Source organism: Epinephelus fuscoguttatus, linkage group LG21 (assembly GCF_011397635.1).
Source record: "Epinephelus fuscoguttatus linkage group LG21, E.fuscoguttatus.final_Chr_v1".
NCBI lineage: Eukaryota > Metazoa > Chordata > Actinopteri > Perciformes > Serranidae > Epinephelus > Epinephelus fuscoguttatus.
In genome coordinates, this window is record NC_064772.1 from 35766022 (window position 1) to 35786469 (window position 20448).

The 20448-nt window shown below is 42.0% G+C and overlaps 1 protein-coding gene across 4 annotated transcripts in view; it reads left to right on the forward strand.

Annotated features, from left to right (window-relative positions):
* Positions 1–217: 217 nt before the first annotated feature.
* The window catches only part of LOC125881950 (E3 ubiquitin-protein ligase HECW1), a 95969-nt gene continuing 75738 nt past the window's right edge, over positions 218–20448 (forward strand). For 2 of the 4 annotated variants that reach the window (XM_049565432.1, XM_049565434.1), the window contains exons 1-4: positions 218–401; positions 13326–13383; positions 17609–17930; positions 18511–18618. In XM_049565432.1, the coding sequence (XP_049421389.1) occupies positions 13357–13383; positions 17609–17930; positions 18511–18618 (457 nt within the window). In that variant the 5' untranslated portion in view covers positions 218–401; positions 13326–13356. The remainder of the gene's footprint in view (positions 402–13325; positions 13384–17608; positions 17931–18510; positions 18619–20448) is intronic. The other 2 variants (XM_049565430.1, XM_049565433.1) reach the window with 1 other exon arrangement.

The following is a 20448-nucleotide window of genomic DNA, read 5'->3' on the forward strand; positions in this document are numbered from 1 at the left end:
GCGTATTTCAGCTTGCAGTTGCTCAAATTGATAAGAAAATTAATTTTAAAATGGAAATAATTGTTGCACGGGTATTTATAACATTAAAATGTATTTTTTAATTTGAAATATTGGCCAAAAAAACTCACGAGTCGAGCTTAATGGGTAATTTTGGCAGCGGGCGGGAAGTGTGTGTTGCATTTCAGCGAGCTTTACTTTGGTCCAGGGGAAGAGGAAAGGATGTGACTACAGCCTCTCTGTCGCGTGCCTCATCGGCCCTTTAATCGGTCCGCCGTTTGTTTGTGTCCCTCCTGCCTTTTACCGTCGAAATGGAGCTCGGTGGAAATTAGCAGGCGTGTACCCCTTCGAGTCCTCACCCTTCCCGTTGGAGAATGATCCACCGGCAGGTTATTTTATCCCAGGTAGGTCGTCTCCATTGTTGCTGTGTAACGTTGAGGTGCTGTATGCTGTCATATCGGTCTCCAGCAGCGGCCCATCGCTCCGTAACCCGCATATGTGTCATTCTCCCCCGTGTGGAGGAAACGTTACGCTGAATCCCGGTCAAAACACCGAGTGACTGTGTGAGGTTCATCCGTAATGACACATAACAGGAGGTAGCTTAGAAACACATGGTTGTTTGGGTTTATTTCTTTAATATGCACCACGTAGAAACACCACAGTTGTTTTTAAGAGGTGGTTCGCCTCACAGCCAAACATCGTTCACTCGTTGCTTAATTTTCTGCCGCTGCTACCCGTCCACATCATTCCTAAAAGTTGGCATTACGTTAAATAAAAAGGCAGAAGCGAGTTATTGTGAGCCACTGGACGTGTGCCGAATTAAAGGCTGGATAAGAGTCTGCGAAAGTCTCGAGTCATCTTCAATATAGGGGTACTGTATGCCAGTTGAGGCACCTAACATTAAAGTAATTAATTTTCTGAATGGTGTTTGGCGCGATGTGTCAGCGCTGGAGATGTCAGGGCCAGCTTCGCCCTACTTGCTCTTGATTTGGGGATGTGCTGCCTGTCCTGATGTAAGGAGAGGCTTCACCCTCCCTCTTTGTGTGGGGATTCCCATCCTCACAATCCTCTTATATACAGGAGCAACACAGAGGGGTGCATTTTGCTTTTGTTTTCCTCTGTTCTCTGCTGTCATGCAGTCAGTCGCCTATAAATGAAAAACATGATGGAAGTTTCATATGAGCAGAACTGCTAAGATGATAGGGATGGGAATTACCAGAGGATCCATGATACCATATCTCAGTATTACTGTGGTTTTACATATGTTGTGATATGCTGGGTATTGCAATAAAACACACTTGCTGGCCACTTTATTAGGTACACCTTGCTAGTACGAGGTTCAACAAGGTGCTGGAATCATTCCTTAGGCTGTGGTGTTTAAACCATGCTCAGCTGGTACTAAGAAAATCTCCCCCACACCATTACACCACCAGCAGCAGCAGCAGCAGCCTGAACCGTTGATACAAGGTAGGATGGATCTGGCAGCTCGTCTTCACCATGTCTACATGACTAAATGCATTAAGCTGCTGCCACATGATTGACTGATTATCTATTTGCGTTAATGAGCAGTTGAACAGGTGTACCTAATAAAGTGGCCGGTGAGTGTATATTGTGATATACTGCAGAAACTTTTTGCTGCAAAATGTATCTAGTGGACCAAAAAAGTAATTGATTATGTTACTCAAGTAGGCTACATGAAGTTGAATTTGTAATATTAATAATTTATACTCTTTAAAAAATCAATACTTGGCACTGTGTGATGATACACACAAATAGCGCAATACCATGCTGTACTGATTTTTCCCCCGACCTCTATAATAAATAAGATAAAATCATGTATTTTCCAAAGAGCAACATATCAGGTTTTACAGATGTGCCTGTGGGCTACATTTCATCAGTGATTACGGTTGTCAAGTTGTCAAGAAGGTGAGTAAATCCTCATGTCCTTCAGTTGGTGAGCATCATATCACAAACCACTGCCAGTGTAGCTCACACACAACTAATAATGTTTCTGCTGAGCAGTTTTTCCTTTGTATGTCATTTTATGTCGTCAGATTGTTTCTTGTCTTGTAAAACTACAAAACATGAAGGTACATACCCTCAATTTCAGAAGCAACAAGGAGGGTAAACTGGGTTTCTCCCTTGTACCACACCATCAGTAGTCATCTGCTATTCATGTGAGCAAGTTGCCATTTTCCCATTGTAGCCACAAACCTTACCTGACCTTTGACACTGATTAGGTAAATTATATGTGAACAGATTCTTCGGCTCATACAGACGTATATTTTCTGAATCTTTATGTCCTGAGCTCTGCAGATTAGATTTTCGTGCTGGTGCTGCCTTTTCTCCGTGCGTTGAGAAAATTAAAATGAGCAGCAATTTGACTTTGACCAAAAACTATTTTGCTCGAATGACTCAGCCTCTTGTGATGGGCTATTTCTGCCACACTGGCCCTGATCAGACAGATGTAAGCTGCACTGACAACATTCCTTCCCTGTATTAATCACAGAGCTAAAAGCATAATAAGACAGAAGGGTGCAGTGAGAGACCCGCCAACCTCTGACATCCACCAACACAGACATTGTGCAATAACACCAGTCACTTTTGAAGGAAGCTTGGCAACTACAGTTAGTGATTTTCATTACTGATGTATCTGCAGATTATTTTTGAGTCTGTAAAGTGTCAAAAGGCATTTTAAAATAGCTTATTTTTTCTGACCAACAGTCCAAGACTCAAACATATTCAATCTACAATTATGTTAACAGAGAAACCAGCAAATTCTCACTTTATAGAGGCTGAACTTGTTGGCATCTTTGCTCAAAAAATGACAAATAGTTGCTAATATTGTTTATAAATTGGTGAATATATAAATTGTCTAATAGTTTTAGCTCTTTTCAGGTCGTCTAGATCAGTAGTTCCCAACCTTTGTCCTTAAAAAACCTGATTAAGTGACATATTTTATGGATCTTTCATATTATCTTCAGTGCGACGACTAATAAACTATACAGTTAACCCAAACAGTGAACACAATAAAAGCAGGAACAAGTGATTTGGATGAATTTTGGGCAACAATTTCCTGTGAATGTTACATCAGAGATTCTCCTCCCTGACACTTGGCCACTGTTTGATAAGCTTTTTCGTTGTTTTAACTGTGTACTTTTCTAATGCAAGACGAGGCTGTTTAGCAGAAAGTGAAAGCTCTCAGGGTCCCATTTTGTGGCGGCACGCCACGATTAAAACATCTGATGCCACATTGTGATTTTTATCTAATTCTTCGGGAAACACTGGCTCTATTAATGTAGCAGGTCTTCATTGTGCCATCATCCTTTGAGATTTCTTTCAAAGTTAATATTTTAAATGATAATCTAAACTTTAAAAATACAACTTCATTTAGTTTTATTCACAGAAAAAAAAGTTTTCTTACAACCCTTAAATTCAAGGCCTCCCACCTCCTTGTGAAGCTTTGGGGGCCATACACAACCCGCTTCTTTATCTGCCTGGAAAAAGCTACTGGGTGCTACTCATGGCAGCAGGTTGCATCTGAGGTTGCTAAGCAACCTTAACAAGCACCGTATCATAGCCATGTACCTGAAATCCTGAGTGCAGAGCTGATCTTCTTCCAGGCACTGTTTGTGTGTCGGCTGATTGTCCGCGAGACAGATGTAAAGCTCTGGCAGCCCTGCACGAACATGATTAACTCTCCATATTTATCACAGTTTGATATTTGCGGATGAAGGGAAAGATATCTGCCGGCTGTGATTGGTTGATCCTCATCTAATGACATGCGATGCGTGCTGGTGCGTTCCAAAACTTGAACTAAATTCTGAAAAAAATAGGCACTCAGGAAGACATGCGTGTGGCAAAGACATTGCTCTGGTGTTTGAGTGCACCTACCATGTGTCTACATTAGTAAACAAAGAATTTGAGGGCACAAAAAAACATGGCCCCTTAGTAGTGATGGCCAAATGAAGCCTCATGAAGCATTTTCGTTATTTTCTGAGCCCACTAGATGGTGCTCATGGTTTAAAGAGAGAGGCTCAATGAATGGCAATTCAGTGTGCTTTCAACCTTTTGTTGAACAAAAAGCGCCATCTAGTGGGCTCATGAAATAAAGAAAATGCTTCATGAGGCTTCATTTGGCCATCACTACCCCTTAGCGACCCCTAATGGGGAGTGCTGCAAAAGTACTAATTTTCAATATCTTGCTAATTTAGATTACTGTGTACTTTCTCCAAGCAAATGAGTGCTTTAACAATTGACAGAGGAACAGTCAATGACAGAATGCTCACAGTTTAACCACATGTTTGTGCAAGAAGATTGAAAAAAGGCTCTGCTGGAGCATCAGCGTTTTTGCTTCTTTTTGGCAGTGAGAGGTCAGAAGCCCTGCAGGTACTGACTGCACTTTGGGTGAACATCAAAGCTCCAACACACAAAATCAAGTTAAGCAGCAGCCTTTACCGCCCTGTGCTGTTTCCCCTTTTTACATCAGGCCAGAGGAAACCATGTCGTATATCACAGTGTAAGGACTCACACTGTTTCCTGGACAAGACAGCAGTTTGTTTTTCACTTTTCTTAGACGTTGTATTTACCAAACAATTTATGGAGAACGTCATGATTAAACTAACTTAATATATTGTGTCTGTAATTCCTCCAAACCTGGCCTCTTCCTGGTGAGACAACAGAACAAGAGTCCTGTTCCAGAAAAGGCACACATACATACAGTACTTGGATTAGCTTCTGACTACATTCAGTGCCAAATATAGAATTTGTATTGATTTACAGCACAGTGCGTTGCTCTGTGCACAGATATAGAGTGGACGCTCTGAAGCATAGTGGGGGGATGAGTGTGCGGTGATTGATAAAGTATGAGTAAACATTTGATGTTAGAATTGTTCAACTGGTCATAACTAGTTTTTGTGAAAGTTACGCCTCCTATATATAGTTTGGTGCAGCTACACTGTGTGACATGGAGCTAATAAACTTGGGTATGACATTGAGTTTGATGTTTGCAGACTGTACGATGACAGCGGCAACTGAATTGCACGTTACGACATATGATGCAGTAGCTTCCCATGCTGAGTGCATAAGGATGCTGCACTGGTTATTACTTCTCCAACTGTGAAGCACAACAAAGTAAAGTTAGAAGTTTTGTAGGCACTGTATACTTCGATGTGTCTTTCTGTGCATTTGCTAGCTGTTATGCTAGCTGCAACTTCTCCGCTACTTCCTTCCACGCTTCGTCCGTCTTTACGCCATCATGGTCAGAGCTGGAGGACACATCATACAGACAAGGCTTCTGCTGCCACAACTCCACAAGTTGTTGGTGAAGATTCTTCACCACTCACGACTCACATGGTGGCCAGGTGGGTCAACGACTCACATTGTGATCTCAACGACTCTGAAACTAAGAGTTTACGTGACCCCTACGACTCTGCAAGGGTTCCCACCCACACAGGGTTTATAGCCTGCAACTTTGTACCAGTCATTTAGAACTGAAGAAGCTTCTTGGATGAGAGGCGAAACGTCTTCAAGAAACGCAAGCAAGTCCAGTTACCTACAATATTAGCACTTACGACAACTCCACAAGGTTTTCCTCTTCGCTGGAGTTCCACACATATCTTCTAGCGTGTTTTGCCTCCATTGCAAGCTGCTATCTGTCTGTTTGTTTGGGTTTAGCGCCAGTGCGTCATTTCATGCTGCATTTCTGTTGGTTGGCAGACGTAGGTTATAGCAGCAGTCACGCAGTGAGAAGGTCATCCCGAATTTATGACTCTGTCAGAATTTTTTCCCAGGCTGTCTTTGATTACAAGACCATGACAACAGCCATCCTTGAACCTCTCTCACTGGGAAACGTAGGACCACTGTTTTAAAGCTATGACCAAAGTCCATAGTCAAGAACAGCAGGATCATTCGGTGTCAGCAGGAAATACCCATGAGTATCTATATCTCTGCGTAGTTGTCCTGTGGTATCCACACTTCCATCAGTGATAACATCTGCTGAGATTATTTTATTTTATTTGTCAGAGGCAGAGCCAAACAAGTTTTATAGCTGTGATCAGGCTGAGACCACAGGTAGCACAGAAACTGGTGGCTTGTTGAGTTTTATAGGATGGTAGAGTCGGTGAAGGTTTGTGTTTGCTCGTGGCCAAAATTTGGGTAATTTTGGTGATACTGTAAGCCGCTAAAAGACCTCACTAACTGTCGAGGGAACAATTGATCGTGATTACTTTCCCTGTTTTCATTAAACGAGCCAAGAATTTGAAGTAGAAAAGCAACACGTTAGAATACACTCAGTAATGTGCAAGTGCAAAAACTTTGTGCCGTTCTGCCCTTGGTTTATGTCGTTGTTTTTGCTCCACTAGTATCAGTCCCCAATGATCAGTCCAAAGAGAGATACCTGGACAAATGGAGGCATTATAGCTTTCATAGCAATAATGCCTCCATTTGTCCAGGTATCTCTCTTTGGACTGATCCTTGGGGCAACAATTGGGTCCAACAATTATGGACCCAGTTGTTGAATCCCAGTGGGTTTGGTGACCCCTGACCTTTCTTTGAGTTGCTGAATTCATATGGGGAACTCCGCACGTCCCAGACAACAAGAAGAAATCTCTCCACAGGATTCCCAAACTGTCAGTGCATCATCACAGGGATTGCCCTGTGTTTAAAGGGGATGAAAGTTGCACGTGTGGTTTGCCTCAAACACGTCCATCTCTGATGTATAATAATGTATTCTGTCCGATCACTTCCTGTATCCAGGTGTGCCACAGGTGTGACAGGTGAGCCTGGCCACAGAAATACCAAAATTGCCAGCAAACAACAAACCTGTTGTGTTTTAACGAGTCATTACTGCGCCTTCCAGCAGCATTTTAGCCACCAGAGTGGTTGTTTTTTAGTGACCTGTCAGTGTGTTTCCACCGAGGATATCGCCCCAAAAAGTGGTTGTGTTTTACAGAGACATCGCTATGCAGGAGACCACAGTTTGGCACCAGCAAACACCAAAGCAGTGATTTTAGCAGCAAATGTGGCACCAAAAACAGGTCTTTTTTAGTGAGACATTGCAGCATTTCTGGCTGTGATTTTGGCACCAAATTTCTTTTTTTTGCGAAACATTTCCAGAGGCGACAGAACCAGGCATTTTAAGCCAAAACAAAATCTTTTCCTATCCCTAACCAAGTGGTTTTTATGCCTAAACGTAACTTATGAAACATAAAGAGTTCACAAAGTTTTCTTCTCCTGTGATTGATCCGGTGCCTCTAATGAAATCTTAAGGGGCTGTTTGTGTTTCTGAATCAACAATGACGAATCCAAATCATTTCTAATGGCCAAGGGCTTGACCGCAAAAATTCGATTCCGTTTTTACTGTGTCAGTCTTATATGTGTAGCTGTAGCTCAGCTGTAGCTGAGTTATTTGTTGTCTTATTTAAGTGGTGACATCACTGTGTCCTGTAGTGTTAAACAGCTAGTCAAAGTGCTCGATGCAAAGTGCTGCACAAAGAAGACAAAGATCGATTGATTTTATGGGTATTTTTTAAAAAAAGGTGGTAAAAAGACCAGAAACATACAATACCAGCATTTTGATGATTTGGTTGAGCCCCTGACGCACTGGGCAGGTCACATCTGACTGGGATCAGTGCCACACCACAGGGCGAACAATAAAGAGAGACCTTAATGTGCATGATGATAGTACCCAGCAAGCATTTTTTGGTTTAAAAAACATCTAATAGCCGTCTACATGAAGACCTGACGTCTAGGCTAAATCACGGCTGAATTTGGGCTGTCAGTGAAAATTTGGTAGACGTCTAACCATAGCCAAAGTGTAGACGTCATCAATTATACAGCTATGTGGAGACCATGTCCAAAAAATGGAGATAAACATATTTTAATTACTGTTGACTCTCCATACGTGATTGAATATCATACTGCATGCCATCTGCAATGGCGAAAATTACATTTAATCAATTTCAAAAATAAATCAGCTAGATTTGGGTTACATGTAGCTAGACTAAATCGGAGCTAAATATAGCCAATACGTTTAAATCACGACTATTTCTTGCTGGGTAGCTTTACTCAGGGTTATTCACTTTCGGTAAGAGAATTCAGCCAACATCAAATATCTGTGTTTGTATGCTCAATGTGGATATTGGAACTCTGTGAAGCAAAAAGTTCCTAATTACAGCTTGAATATTGGTGTGGATGGTATTTAGAAATCAGAAAGTGACCCGGTCTCATTTACTGAAATCTGGTGCTTAATCACAGACTTACGGCATCAGACACTGACAAAAAAAAGACGTCCTTTCATGTTGGCATGATACGCGGCTGGTCACCGCTATTGTTTAATGATGCCTGGCAGCCTCAGGGAGAAACACTGCAGTATAACAACCAAAGTTTAGGTGGTGGAAGTCCCAGTAGGGCGGGCAGGAAGGGTGGTGAATGGGTCCAGCAACTACCGACTTCAACCAAGGAGGCCGGTGATTGCTTCCCGTAAAATTATAAAGCCAAACACTGTTCTTTTTTCCTAAACCCAACCACGTGTATTTGTTGTTGAAGGAGAAAAATGTTCATTTGTGATGTTATACTGGCCTAGTGCTTTTATTTTGAAAGAGACTGTGTGCAAACTGTACATTTCCTCTGAAAACAGAAGTGTATTTTGAAAACAGACAATGCATGTAACAGGCTGAAGTTGACACGGCGTCCCAGAATGTCATCAACCAATGCCGCCAGGGTACCTTCGATGTCATATCTTCACGTGGAAAGTGCATGACCAAACGTCTATGATGTCAAATAAGGACAGGAACATTATTTCCACTACACACCAAGGCGTGGAATAAATGGGGCACAATAGCAGTGAGGAGGTATGCTTAACTTTCTTCTCTTAACCCTGTTCTGTCATGCTTGGTCACAGCTGACTGACAAAGGTCATACTAGATCAGACACTTGTAAATTGTGAGATTTGTCTCCCTGAGGGGGCTCAGTAGAGATGACTGAGGGCACAGAGGGAGAGAAGTGAGGCAAAGATACAACGTGAGATGAAAGGAAAAGGTGCAAAAGGGTCTAAAAACAAAAGAAAGGTAGTCATTGTAGTCTGGCCCTGTGATATGGAGCCTTATTACAGTCAGATCTGAGCACTCTGTGGATGTCATTACCTCAAATGGTCCTCACTAATATCAGCGAAGAAAACCGGCTCCCTATACCTGCAGAACTTGCCTGAGAATCATCAGGTTTTAAAGATTGCTTCAGTATCAAAGCAATTCAGAGATAGTCATCTGGACGTCTGTGGATATTGCACAAAAACTTTTAATGGTGCCAGTTTGCCAAAATGTAAATTAAAATACAGTAGTTGTATGTTGTGTTGTGTAAGTTTATATCAGCATTGTTTGACAGTCATTTTTAACCTATTTCACAGTGGGCCTGGAACAAGCTATCTCTGAATTAAATCTAAAATTATACTAATAGAAGCAACGTTCATTGAGCCTTTTCTTCAGGTCTCTGGAACATTTAACTGTTCCAGCTCATGCTCCACATGTTTCTGTGACAGTGATGTGTGGTTAAAACCAAATAAACTGGGGAATGCACTACATGTTGGACCCAAAATGATGACAGCAAAGCACAAGGGGCTGTGGTTTTAAGGTAGAGGTAGAGCGGGCCGTCCACCAATCGGAAGATTAGCAGTTTGATCCTTGGGTCCACATGTCGAGGTATTCTTGGGCAAGATACTGAACCCCAGATTGTTCCTGGTGGCTGTTCCATGGGTGGGAGTGCATGTGAATGGGTGAATGTGACATGTAGTGTAAAAGTGAGTGGTTGAAAGGTTCAAAAAGCGCCACACAAGTGCAGTCTATTCACCATTTACCATATATTATATGGGGGTTTAGTGTTTCTTGGCTGAGTGCTGTGACTTCCTGTAGTCTTTTCATCCCAGTGAGTTTCCAGGCAACCAGCTGAGACCCCACAAGGAATTCCAAGATATTCAGTGTTACACGTTTGTTGTGTTCTCTGATACAGTCATGGACATTAGTATGATGCACTCACCAGTCACAGTAGTCACACTACCAAGGTCTGATCCAGTTATCTCAGCAGTATCAGCTCCAGTTAAGGACCTTAGTTAGAGTACATCATTCTGTGGTGATTGCACTATGTTTTTCTTTCAGGACCTTCTTCATGAAACACATCAGCACATTAAGTGCATATCAGCTTTCACTTGAAGTGGAAAGTAGAGCAACCACAGAGTCAGGGGTTCATGTGGACGGCACCGATGAGATCATAGCTCTGGCTACCCATCCCTAGGTGAACAGTAAACCAAAGGAGGACTCAGGGAGATCATTACTGATCATTCAGTACAGGATCATTTCATTTCCAGCAGAGGCTTCCCAGTCTCTCCTGTTCTCCCTGCTCTACATGTATGCTGAATTAATAATCTTGTGGTCTTGAATGCAATTATACTGGTTAATTATGCAAGTGTCAGAGCAAGCAGGAAGGACAACTGGGGACATTTCCCCGGAGATTACTATGCATGTGTGTTAATGTAGTTAGCTTGGGCACCATGCTAATATGGTACTACATGACTAATGAGGACTGCAGGGATTTATTTGAACATGATGTGAAACAGGAGTTTGTATAGCCTAGTTTTGTATGTGCCTGTGCCCTTACATGTTTGCATATGTGTGTGACAGTGTGCACACCGTTGTGTACATTTGAATTCCCACCTCATTTGTTAGCTCGCTGTGAACCTCGGCACTGGGGTGTGCGCCAGTTGAATTCGAGTTGCTACCTGGGATGTATAAAGAGAACTGGTTACAGCGTTGGAGGCCCCTGTTCATTTCTAAGAAAGTTGCTTAGTTGAGCATAAAGCCAAAAAGCTAATCACCACGTTATGAAATAGCAAACTCTTGTGTTTTTTTTTCTTCTTTTAATTGCCTCTGTGTCCGTTAGAATTCTGTGTCTCCTCTCTAAATTCTGAGGTTTTTGCAGATCCATGAACGCAGCACAGGCGGAGCAGTTTGTGACTTGCAAGGTGGATAATTGATCTGTTGAGCCATTAAGCGTTGATCAGATCAGAGAGGAGCAGCTGCTGCAAATAAATGCAAACATATAGACCTAGCAGACTGCTGCTCCGTCTCTGCCCTGAGTTAGTCTCTATATACAGACTCTACATTCAGTGAATGTAGAGTCTGTAGGCAAACCCCGGAGATCTTGGAAGAAGAGCGGAAGAGGCCTGGTTTCCGGTTGTAGGCTGTTTGTAGTCCGCGTGATATTGACCAATCATGTTTGAGCCAGCTGCAGTTGTTGCCAGGTTAAACGGTCCGTGTGGTGAACTAACGAGGCGGAACATGATTGGCATTACTGCAAACTCTGAATCCATCGCAATGGTTCAGCATATTTACTTATATATAAACGGAAGTCGGAAACTGAAATTCGCCTCCGCCGCCCAAATCAAACTGGAATGCCAAAAAATCGGGGGTCTGCCCCCAGAGGCTGTATCGCCGTCTGCCGGAAGTCAGACACCGAATACAGCCGATGGGTTCCGAGAATGGCCCTGAGTACACTCTGCACTTCGACATTGTCGTGGTATAAATAACCAAATATATATTCCATTAGTGCTCCTAATGAACAGTGCAGCTCCAAAAATAGAAAATCTATTTGTGGTGGCAGATGATAACTTAATTTGTGGGGAAATCCTGACTAGCTTAATGAACAGGCGAAGCTTAGTGTGGCAGAGTAAGTTTTCAGAAAGTATATATTCATTCTGTGGTACATGTACATTTTAGTAAGTAAGTAGGTGATGCAGAACAACCACCGCTCCACCCAGCTCGGTCTTGGCAAGGTGCTGGAAACACCAATAATTCCAAACTGGTAGAAAAAGATTTCCGCACACGTGCATCCATGCACAGTTTCACTTTGTTGTCGAGCTTTTGGTCTTTTTGACAATCATCAGAGTGAGTATGGGCCTCAAATGCCCCATAAACATGACATGACATGTGAAATACATCTTGATGCATGATTCATCTGTGCCCGCAAATACGCAGTGATGGCCAAATGAAGCCTCATGAAGCATTTTCTTTATTTTCTGAGACCACTAGATGGCGCTTTTAGTTCAACAAAAGGTTGAAAGCACACTGAGTTGCCATTCTTTGAGCCTCACTCTTTAAACCATGAGCGCCATCTAGTGGGCTCAGAAAAAAAGAGAAAATACCTCATGAGGCTTCATTTGGCCATCACTAGTAATACCCACCTATGTGGGCAATTAGCATGGGGCCAATGGAACCTGTGAACAGTCCCATATAAGGCCAGTTTTTCATTCTATTTATTACCCACATGGGCCCCGCATACAAATGTGGGCTGGGTTCTTTGGACATGGATATAGCAAATTTTGAATCTGTCTCAACTTGATTTTTTTACCACAGTTTGCGACACATGGCCTCTTACCAGTTTACCTTTGTACACAAACCAACTAGCCAACAGTTTCCACCCTGTGTGTTTGAGATGAATGCCCAAAACAAAACCTCACACTTCTGGTCAGAAGGAGAAACGCAGCTATTTTTAAATATCATTAAAAGGCAGGTTTTTGAGTTTACGTAAATATCGCAACAGCCATGTTTTCAAGAAGGTGGTTGAAGGCATAAAAGAGGGAGGTTGTGTTCACACACTTCAAGAAGCTCACCACCGCTGGAAAACTTTCCTATTCCTTTTTTGACACAGAGAACTGAAGTGACACAAGCTTTTCCATATTTTCACATGATAAACAACATGTTAGGGCATCAACCTGTCAACAGCCAAGAATGGCATCAACATGTAAACAGACTTTTTTTGGAATAAGGGCAAAAACTGGAATATCTTGTGAATGTTAAGGTAGTCAGTGAATTACAGCCCATAAACAGTCATATTGCATGATAGCCATCCTACCAGAGGTGAGCCATGTCATGACCAGATCACATTTAAAAGACCATAATCCTGTTAATACTCCCTTCCTTTGCAGGCTTGCCTCTCCGCTGCAGCAGTGTGAACCATGTAATATGTTTCAGTTAAACATCATGAGACGCTCTGATGTTGTGTCTGTTCATTCCTGTATATCTCTGTTCTCCATGTCTCTGTGTGGAGGTCACAGTGTCTTTGTCTTTCTTTTTGCTCCTGTTTGTCCATCTGTGCTTCTGCATCTTTTCAATTATTCATATTTTTATCTGACAAAGATGAAGTATGAAAGTCTGATTATGCTGTTTTCCCCCCCCTGCACACGAATGCCATACTTTGACTCCCACCTGCTACATTCACTGCCTCTGCTTTTTGTTTCTGTGGTTTGTAACACGCCGCCCTTCTCCTCCCACTTCCCTCAGGTTTTGGTCTGCTTTGGGTTGACTGGTCATTATGCTGATGCAGCTCTGTAGTATCAAGGTCAGTGCCCCCCCACCTGCCACCACCATCACCCACCACCTTCTCCATTTGCCTGCTTACCACCACCCAGTGTGTCTTTAGGATTATGGGATTTTAAAGGCTGGTGCCTGCACCTATATATATTCATGTTCAGTGTACTTTAATACATTTTGTTCTGACATTCACTGTCTTTAAATGTGATCGTTTCCAGGCTAAATATAAATGTGAAAATCAATTTAAAAAAACAAGATACAGATATAACCCTCAGCTAATCAGTAACAATTCTGGCTTTTCACTAATATTCATGTAACATGGTGTCACAAGCCAGCACATGAAATTTGTACAGTGCGTGCAGATAACCTTTCTTCATCACCCGCTGCGTGAACAAAGTGCCTCAGTATTTAGACCAATGCGTCAAGGCTGGCTGAGTCGTGCCCTGAAGCTCCTTTCCAACTAGAGCATCCTCTGATCTGATCTGAGATCCCAGGATGGAAAACTCTCCCTCACATTTGGATGTGCTGGTAATGATGCTGCATCTTGCAGTGATCACAGCGTCCATGCTGAGCAGACACTAGATTCTGAGTGGGTCATGTCACTCTGTTAAACATGTTCACAGGTGCTGAAAGTTTCACATTCGCTGGTTCTTTGATTAACTGAATCCTGGTTGCTGCGGTATTTATCGAATAGGTTCACCAGTAGGGTTGAGCTGAATACTCGGATGAAACCAGTATCCAGTCCGGACAATGTATTTTTTATGAATATGAGTGTCATCGAAACCAAAAAGCCGCTCGTGATGAAAAATAATCTGAAGCCCAAGTCTAAAGTGTTCACACGTTTGCGTTTGAATGCCTGAATATTTTGTGTTGACTCACTTCATACAAACGAATAATTCGCACCATACACGCGTAAAATTGCTGAATTGATGAATGAACTTCCTCCGGTACGTCCTTGGCGTCAGATGTCGCCAGAGGATTCCTGTGCTGATTGACTATCACGGAGCGAACTGGTCACTGAAGTTAGGAATTTTCCAACTCTCACGAATAAGCACATGACGGGAAATTTCTCGCATAATTCACGCCACCCAATTCATGTATTTTGCATTGTCTCATTGCGCTGCCCAGTGGGAATTCATGGCTAATTGCATCTTTACGTTGACTTTACATGTAATTCACTTGTGCAAATTGTTTTATTCGTGCCCGGTGTGAACACGATATAAGATTGTACTGTGAATACTTTGTAACATCTAATGAAAACCAATTAAAAAAACGTCAGTGGACAAGATTTTATTCAACATCAGAGTGATTTCTGAGGCTGTAGTTTATGGTGTTGTCAGGCTGGACAGTTGTTCACCCACACTAAGTGAATTAAAACAACAGAAACGCCTTATTTTTTTTAGTTGTTTTATAAAGTGTTAATGTAAATGTTCCACCCCTGCACTCAGTTTGCAGTTTATGTTTATGGAGTAGACAGTTTCAGTCTGGTGTGGGAAAGACAAATTCTGCTGGTAACAAAAACTGTGATTAATATACTAACAGTCTTTACGATTAGAGCATTGAGCATGTGTATTAGGCTAATTTATGTGGTCTTTGCCGATGTCAGTATTTCTGAAGTGAACTAAGTGTGGACACAAACGTAGTCACCAACCACCCATGACCCAGGAATGACAGACTGCCCCATTTGCAGATCTCACAGTGCGCTCAGGCTTAAAGCGTATTGTCAAGAATCAACCTTTGAGACGGGCCGTTGAAATGCCTTAAAGAGACACATTTTTGAAAATCAGTTCAGATTCTAAGAGAGCTAGTGGATGGTTTTAGCAGATGTACAATGATTACATGTGTCAGTGTTAGAGATGGCCCGAACGACAGTGAAACATTCAGATGAACAAAGCAACTTTACCTCAATGAACCAATCGTCCCATCCCCTGCTACACACCTACCATCCATTCCACTTTAGCTACTCTACAAACAAGCATGGGCTCATATATGTATATAAAAAAAAATTAAGAGGTCAACATTTAAAACTTTCAGGGTTAAAAAAATAGTGCTGTACTAAAGCTATGCTAACATTTGTTGAAATCCTCGTAGCCTCCCTTTATATGAACAATCCCCAGCAAGCATTTTTTGGTTTAAAAAACGTCTAAGAGCCGTCTACATGAAGACCTGACGTCTAGGCTAAATCACGGCTGAATTTGGGCTGTCAGTGAAAATTTGGTAGACGTCTAACCATAGCCAAAGTGTAGACGTCATCAATTATACAGCTATGTAGAGACCATGTCCAAAAAATGGAGATAAACATATTTTAATTACTGTTGACTCTCCATACGTGATTGAATATCATACCGCACGCCATCTGCAATGGCGAAAATTACATTTAATCAATTTCAAAAATAAATCGGCTAGATTTGGGTTACATGTAGCTAGACTAAATCGGAGCTAAATATAGCCAATACGTTTAAATCACGACTATTGCTTGCTGGGTCATGTCAGTGTCAGTGTCATCACCACCGCTTCTCTAAACAGCCCCAGTGACAGACTTCTGCCTGTTTAATTTGTGTGCATTGGTCCAAAAGATGTGTTGATGCATGCAGACACGCATGTTTCACTTTTTTGTGCATTCAGTGTGATAGTCCGAATGATTACTCTGCCACTGTGTGTGAACATGTTTCAGCATGTTAACATGATGCAAGCTTAAAAAATGTTTTCAATACTGGATCAACTATCAAATATACAAGTCCGTCGTGACAGAGAGACCACAGTGATGGTACTTTGTCGTTCTTTGCAACCAGGATTGGAAGTTTACTCTTTTGTCCTCCTGCCACTCAATAGATAGCCATTGTTTTTTTGCAGGTGAGTGTGGAAAATCTAGCAGCCACATGCATATTTTAACAGCGTTTGGCTGGTGGCTGGTGCTAATTCCCAACCCTGGTTGCAACATCTTTATTTAGTGTTGTTGTTACGCTTTTCAAAGCTCAAAATTACCCTCAAAGCATCAAATATCAGCAGCCACTGTCATTGTGAAGGACTGAAAATGATACTGCACTCTGATATCACAGGTTTCCATCAAAAACCAAAGAACACAGTGGCAGCACAGACTATGAACATCAAAGGAGAACATCATGTGGTCATATTTCCAGGGCAGCAACAGGAGAAAGTCTTTCAAATATCTGAAACATCAGCAGTAAATGTCAGAGACAAGAGGCAGATGTTGTAGGTCCAACAAAGGTATAGAGTAAAGAGAAATCACAGTCACAGTCAAACTTAACTGTGATTTGCTGGTCCTAGATTTAAATTTTACCATCTGTCATTTATGCTCCGCCCCCTCAAAAGTCAGTTTTCTGAAGATGCAAACACGCCTCAGCTCCAGACTGAGTGCAGTGTGGTTTCCCCTTTTAAACTGGAAGCACTAATATTTTATGGTTCACCCCTCGGATACTGCCAAACAAAATTTGTCCCTGTTATTGCTCACTCTATACAGATGAATGGGAAACTGGTTATTTTTTCCCACATGGTCTAATGCTGGCATCCACACTCTCTCCTGTGTCATAGATGATGGAGTCTTAAGATCATCAAAGGATCTTAGGTCCTGTTTATACAACAACGATTTCAACAGTAAACGGTAAACTTTAGTTGCGTTTAACTCAACAGGTTACCCTACTGTATGACATCATATCTTTGAAACTCTCTGTTGCCCAGTCAAATAGGGCCAAGAAGATGGAAGCTCTGGCAGTGGAGAAGGTGAGGCGGAATTTACCCATATGAGGTTGTCATACATGTACTGAGCTTCATATGTTATGTGTAGGCACATATATACATATACAGTATTTGTCTACACGTGGTACAGTGACAGTTATTAGTGATAGTCCTATTACTATCATCGGTGGGGACGGAGCACCTGCCATATTAATGACGTACTTAACGTAAAGTGACATACTTAACATAAAGTTACTGTGGTTGGGTTTAAGAAAAGAAACATGTTGAGGACGTTACTTAAGATTACTCAAAGTTTGCTAAAAGTTCTCTTGGTTCCAAACATCAGGCTCCTGGGTTAAAACTCCTGGAAAAAGTCCTGTGTTTTGTGACCATAAAGTGGAGATGGTGTCTGCCTCCTGGACCAAAACAGGAAGATGGTTCCACAGAAGAGGAGCCTGACAGCGGAAAGCTCTGGCTCCTGTTCTGCTTTTTGAGACTATAGGAACCTTTTACCTAGTTATTTGGCTTAAAGCTTCTCGCTGTGTATTTCCTTGCAGAACTTGTACCAGAATCGGTTCCTGGGGCTGGCGGCCATGGCCTCCCCGACCCGCAGCAGCCAGACCCGCCAGCGCTGCAAGGATGCGGTTCGTCACAGCTACGGCCCGGACACCTACACCGTCAATGGTCTGAACCAGGAGGCCTTCATGCTGGGGCTGTCGCGCTCCACCAGCGACACCGATCTGGTCTCCCCGGACGCTCGCTCCACCCTCACCATCAGCTCCTCCCACTACACTATAGGTCAGTCTGAAGACCTGGTGATCACATGGGACATCAAGGAGGAGGTGGATGCTGGAGACTGGATTGGCATGTACCTTATTGGTAAGTGAGATAGGACATGATGACATTGAATGTTAAGAGTTTGATTGATACAACATAAATAATCATTTCAGTATAATTCATGACATCAGCCTCAAAAGTTACCACGTACAGTTGCTGATAAACATGTACCTTGTGTCAGTGTTCAGTAGTGATGGCCACATGAAGCCTTGTGAAGCATTTTCTTTATTTTCTTCTTGCCCACTAGATGGCACTCTTGGTTTAAAGAGAGAGGCTCAAAGAATGGCAATTCAGTGTGCTTTCAACCTTTTGTTGAACAAAAAGCGCCATCTAGTGTGCTCAGAAAATAAAGAAAATGCTTCATGAAGTTTCATTTGGCCATCACTAGTGTGCAGATGGTCAGTCAGTTTGACATCCTGAATATATCCTTCAAACTCAAACTGTAGTCTGTCTGCTTCTCTCTGGAATCACAGTTTCATTTTTTCCAGAAATATGATGACATTTCTTCGGGGACTGCAGTTAACTGTTACCATCACAAAGGGGGTGGGGCTTAGTGAAGGGTCAGTTCTGGAGAGTCAGAGTTACAGTCTGGCTTCAACATTTTGATTTTTGATTTTTCCAGATGAGGCTTTGTCTGAGAACTTTCTGGACTACAAGAATCGAGGCATCAATGGATCTCACAAGGGACAGATCGTTTGGAAAATTGACTCCAGCGCAAACTTCAGTGACTGTAAGTAGCAATTACTCTTACGTGGATTTTTTTGTTGTGTTTTTAGCACAAAAAAGAAATATTTCCCCAGGGAAATTAGATTCTCAATAAAATCAGCTCAATAAATAACCTAAATTGTACCATTAGATGAATTGTACTTCTTCATCCAGGTTGTAGTAGCTGTTTTATGATTGTTTTGCCTGTTTCTGTTTGGAATTCTGTGTTACAGTTTTTTAGTCAGGTTTGTACCAGTCACATACAGACTGTCACATATTTGTTTGATTATTTATGATGTTTGCGAGCCGTAACAGTTTTATTTTCCTCGTACTCTGTGCTTAACACTAGTGATGGCCTAATGAAGCCTCATGAAGCATTTTCTTTATTTTATCAGCCCACTAGATGGCGCTTTTTGTTCAACAAAAGGTTAAAAGAACACTGGATTGCCATTCTTTGAGCCTCTCTCTTTAAACCATAAGCGCCATCTAGTGGTCTCAGAAATAAAGAAAATGCTTCATGAGGCTTCATTTGGCCATCACTACTTAACACCTGTATTCACCCTCTGTCTGAGACGCTCTGTTTTAGCGCCTGTATCTTTAAGCCTCCCTCCCATATAAGCCCAGTTTGCTCTGGTTTTGGTTCTTTGCATGTCGATGTTTCTGCACCATAATTGCAAAAAACAGGACTTTTTTACCATTAAAAAAATCACCACTGTTAGCATGTAGCTACATGCAGCAGTGTATTTGCAACCGAGTGCGTATAACAGCGCTTTATCCTGTTAACAATCACCAGTTAAAACTTCTAAACACAACCGGGCATGTTTCAGCAGGAGTATGATCCGAAATCAGGGAGAAATTAACATCAACCAAAATACATGTTTCCCTGATGTTAGCATCTAGCGTCATGTAGCAGTTTATGTTTATATATGTTAACCTCATTATTTGAAACTTTGGTTACGTATAATACAAACATCTGACGTTGGAACATGATATATGTGACAGGAAATAAAGAGCAACATAAGAGGTTTCCTTTAAGCTTTTGAATTTACTTACAAACGTCACATAACTACTATCACATGGGACAAAAGCGGTCTCGGTCCGGTTGTTAGTTAAAACTGCACCAAACAGGTGTGAAAGCACCCAAAGCTGCAGACAGTATGTGGTCAAATATAAGTGGTCATCAGAATACAGTCACTGCCTGTCTCCAGTTTTAGTGCCAGGTTGTCTCCATAGTGGTGTTTTTTATTTTCTGTCTCAAATAACACAGTGGATTGATCCTATAAGCGCAGACAGTGCCGCAGCAGCATGTGAAGTCTCAGCCTGTGGAAAACTAACAGGGCTGCTTACAGAGGCACATCATTATAGGGAGGGAGATGGTGGGGGCGGGGAGACGGTGACAAATGGTGCACCATCGCTGCGTTTAGGGACGTGGGGAATTGTGTGTATGAGTGAGAGAGACTTAGCGAATGCACACAGAAAACAGAATGCATTTATCAGTGTAAAGCTGTCCAGGTGTTTCCATTTAGCAGCGCCAGCCTCGATATCACAGGTGGAGGTGGCTTTATGGGGCTGAAACTGTTGCAAGTGTAAATTCTTCTCTCAAACAAGTATTCCTATAAGCATGGAAAACCTCCTGAAACAGCATTTATAACTACATGATATTTAAACCCATACAATTTATGCAACTGCTTTAACTGTTAACAACTAGACAGAATTGTATGATAAAAAGTTTGCGTCTCTAACTGGTTTTCATGCTTTTTAAATACATAAATAAATAAAATTAAATTAAAAAATAAACAGGAGTCAAAGGGATTGCTGAACCATACCTCCCTACCTTTGACTCAGAATGATCTCA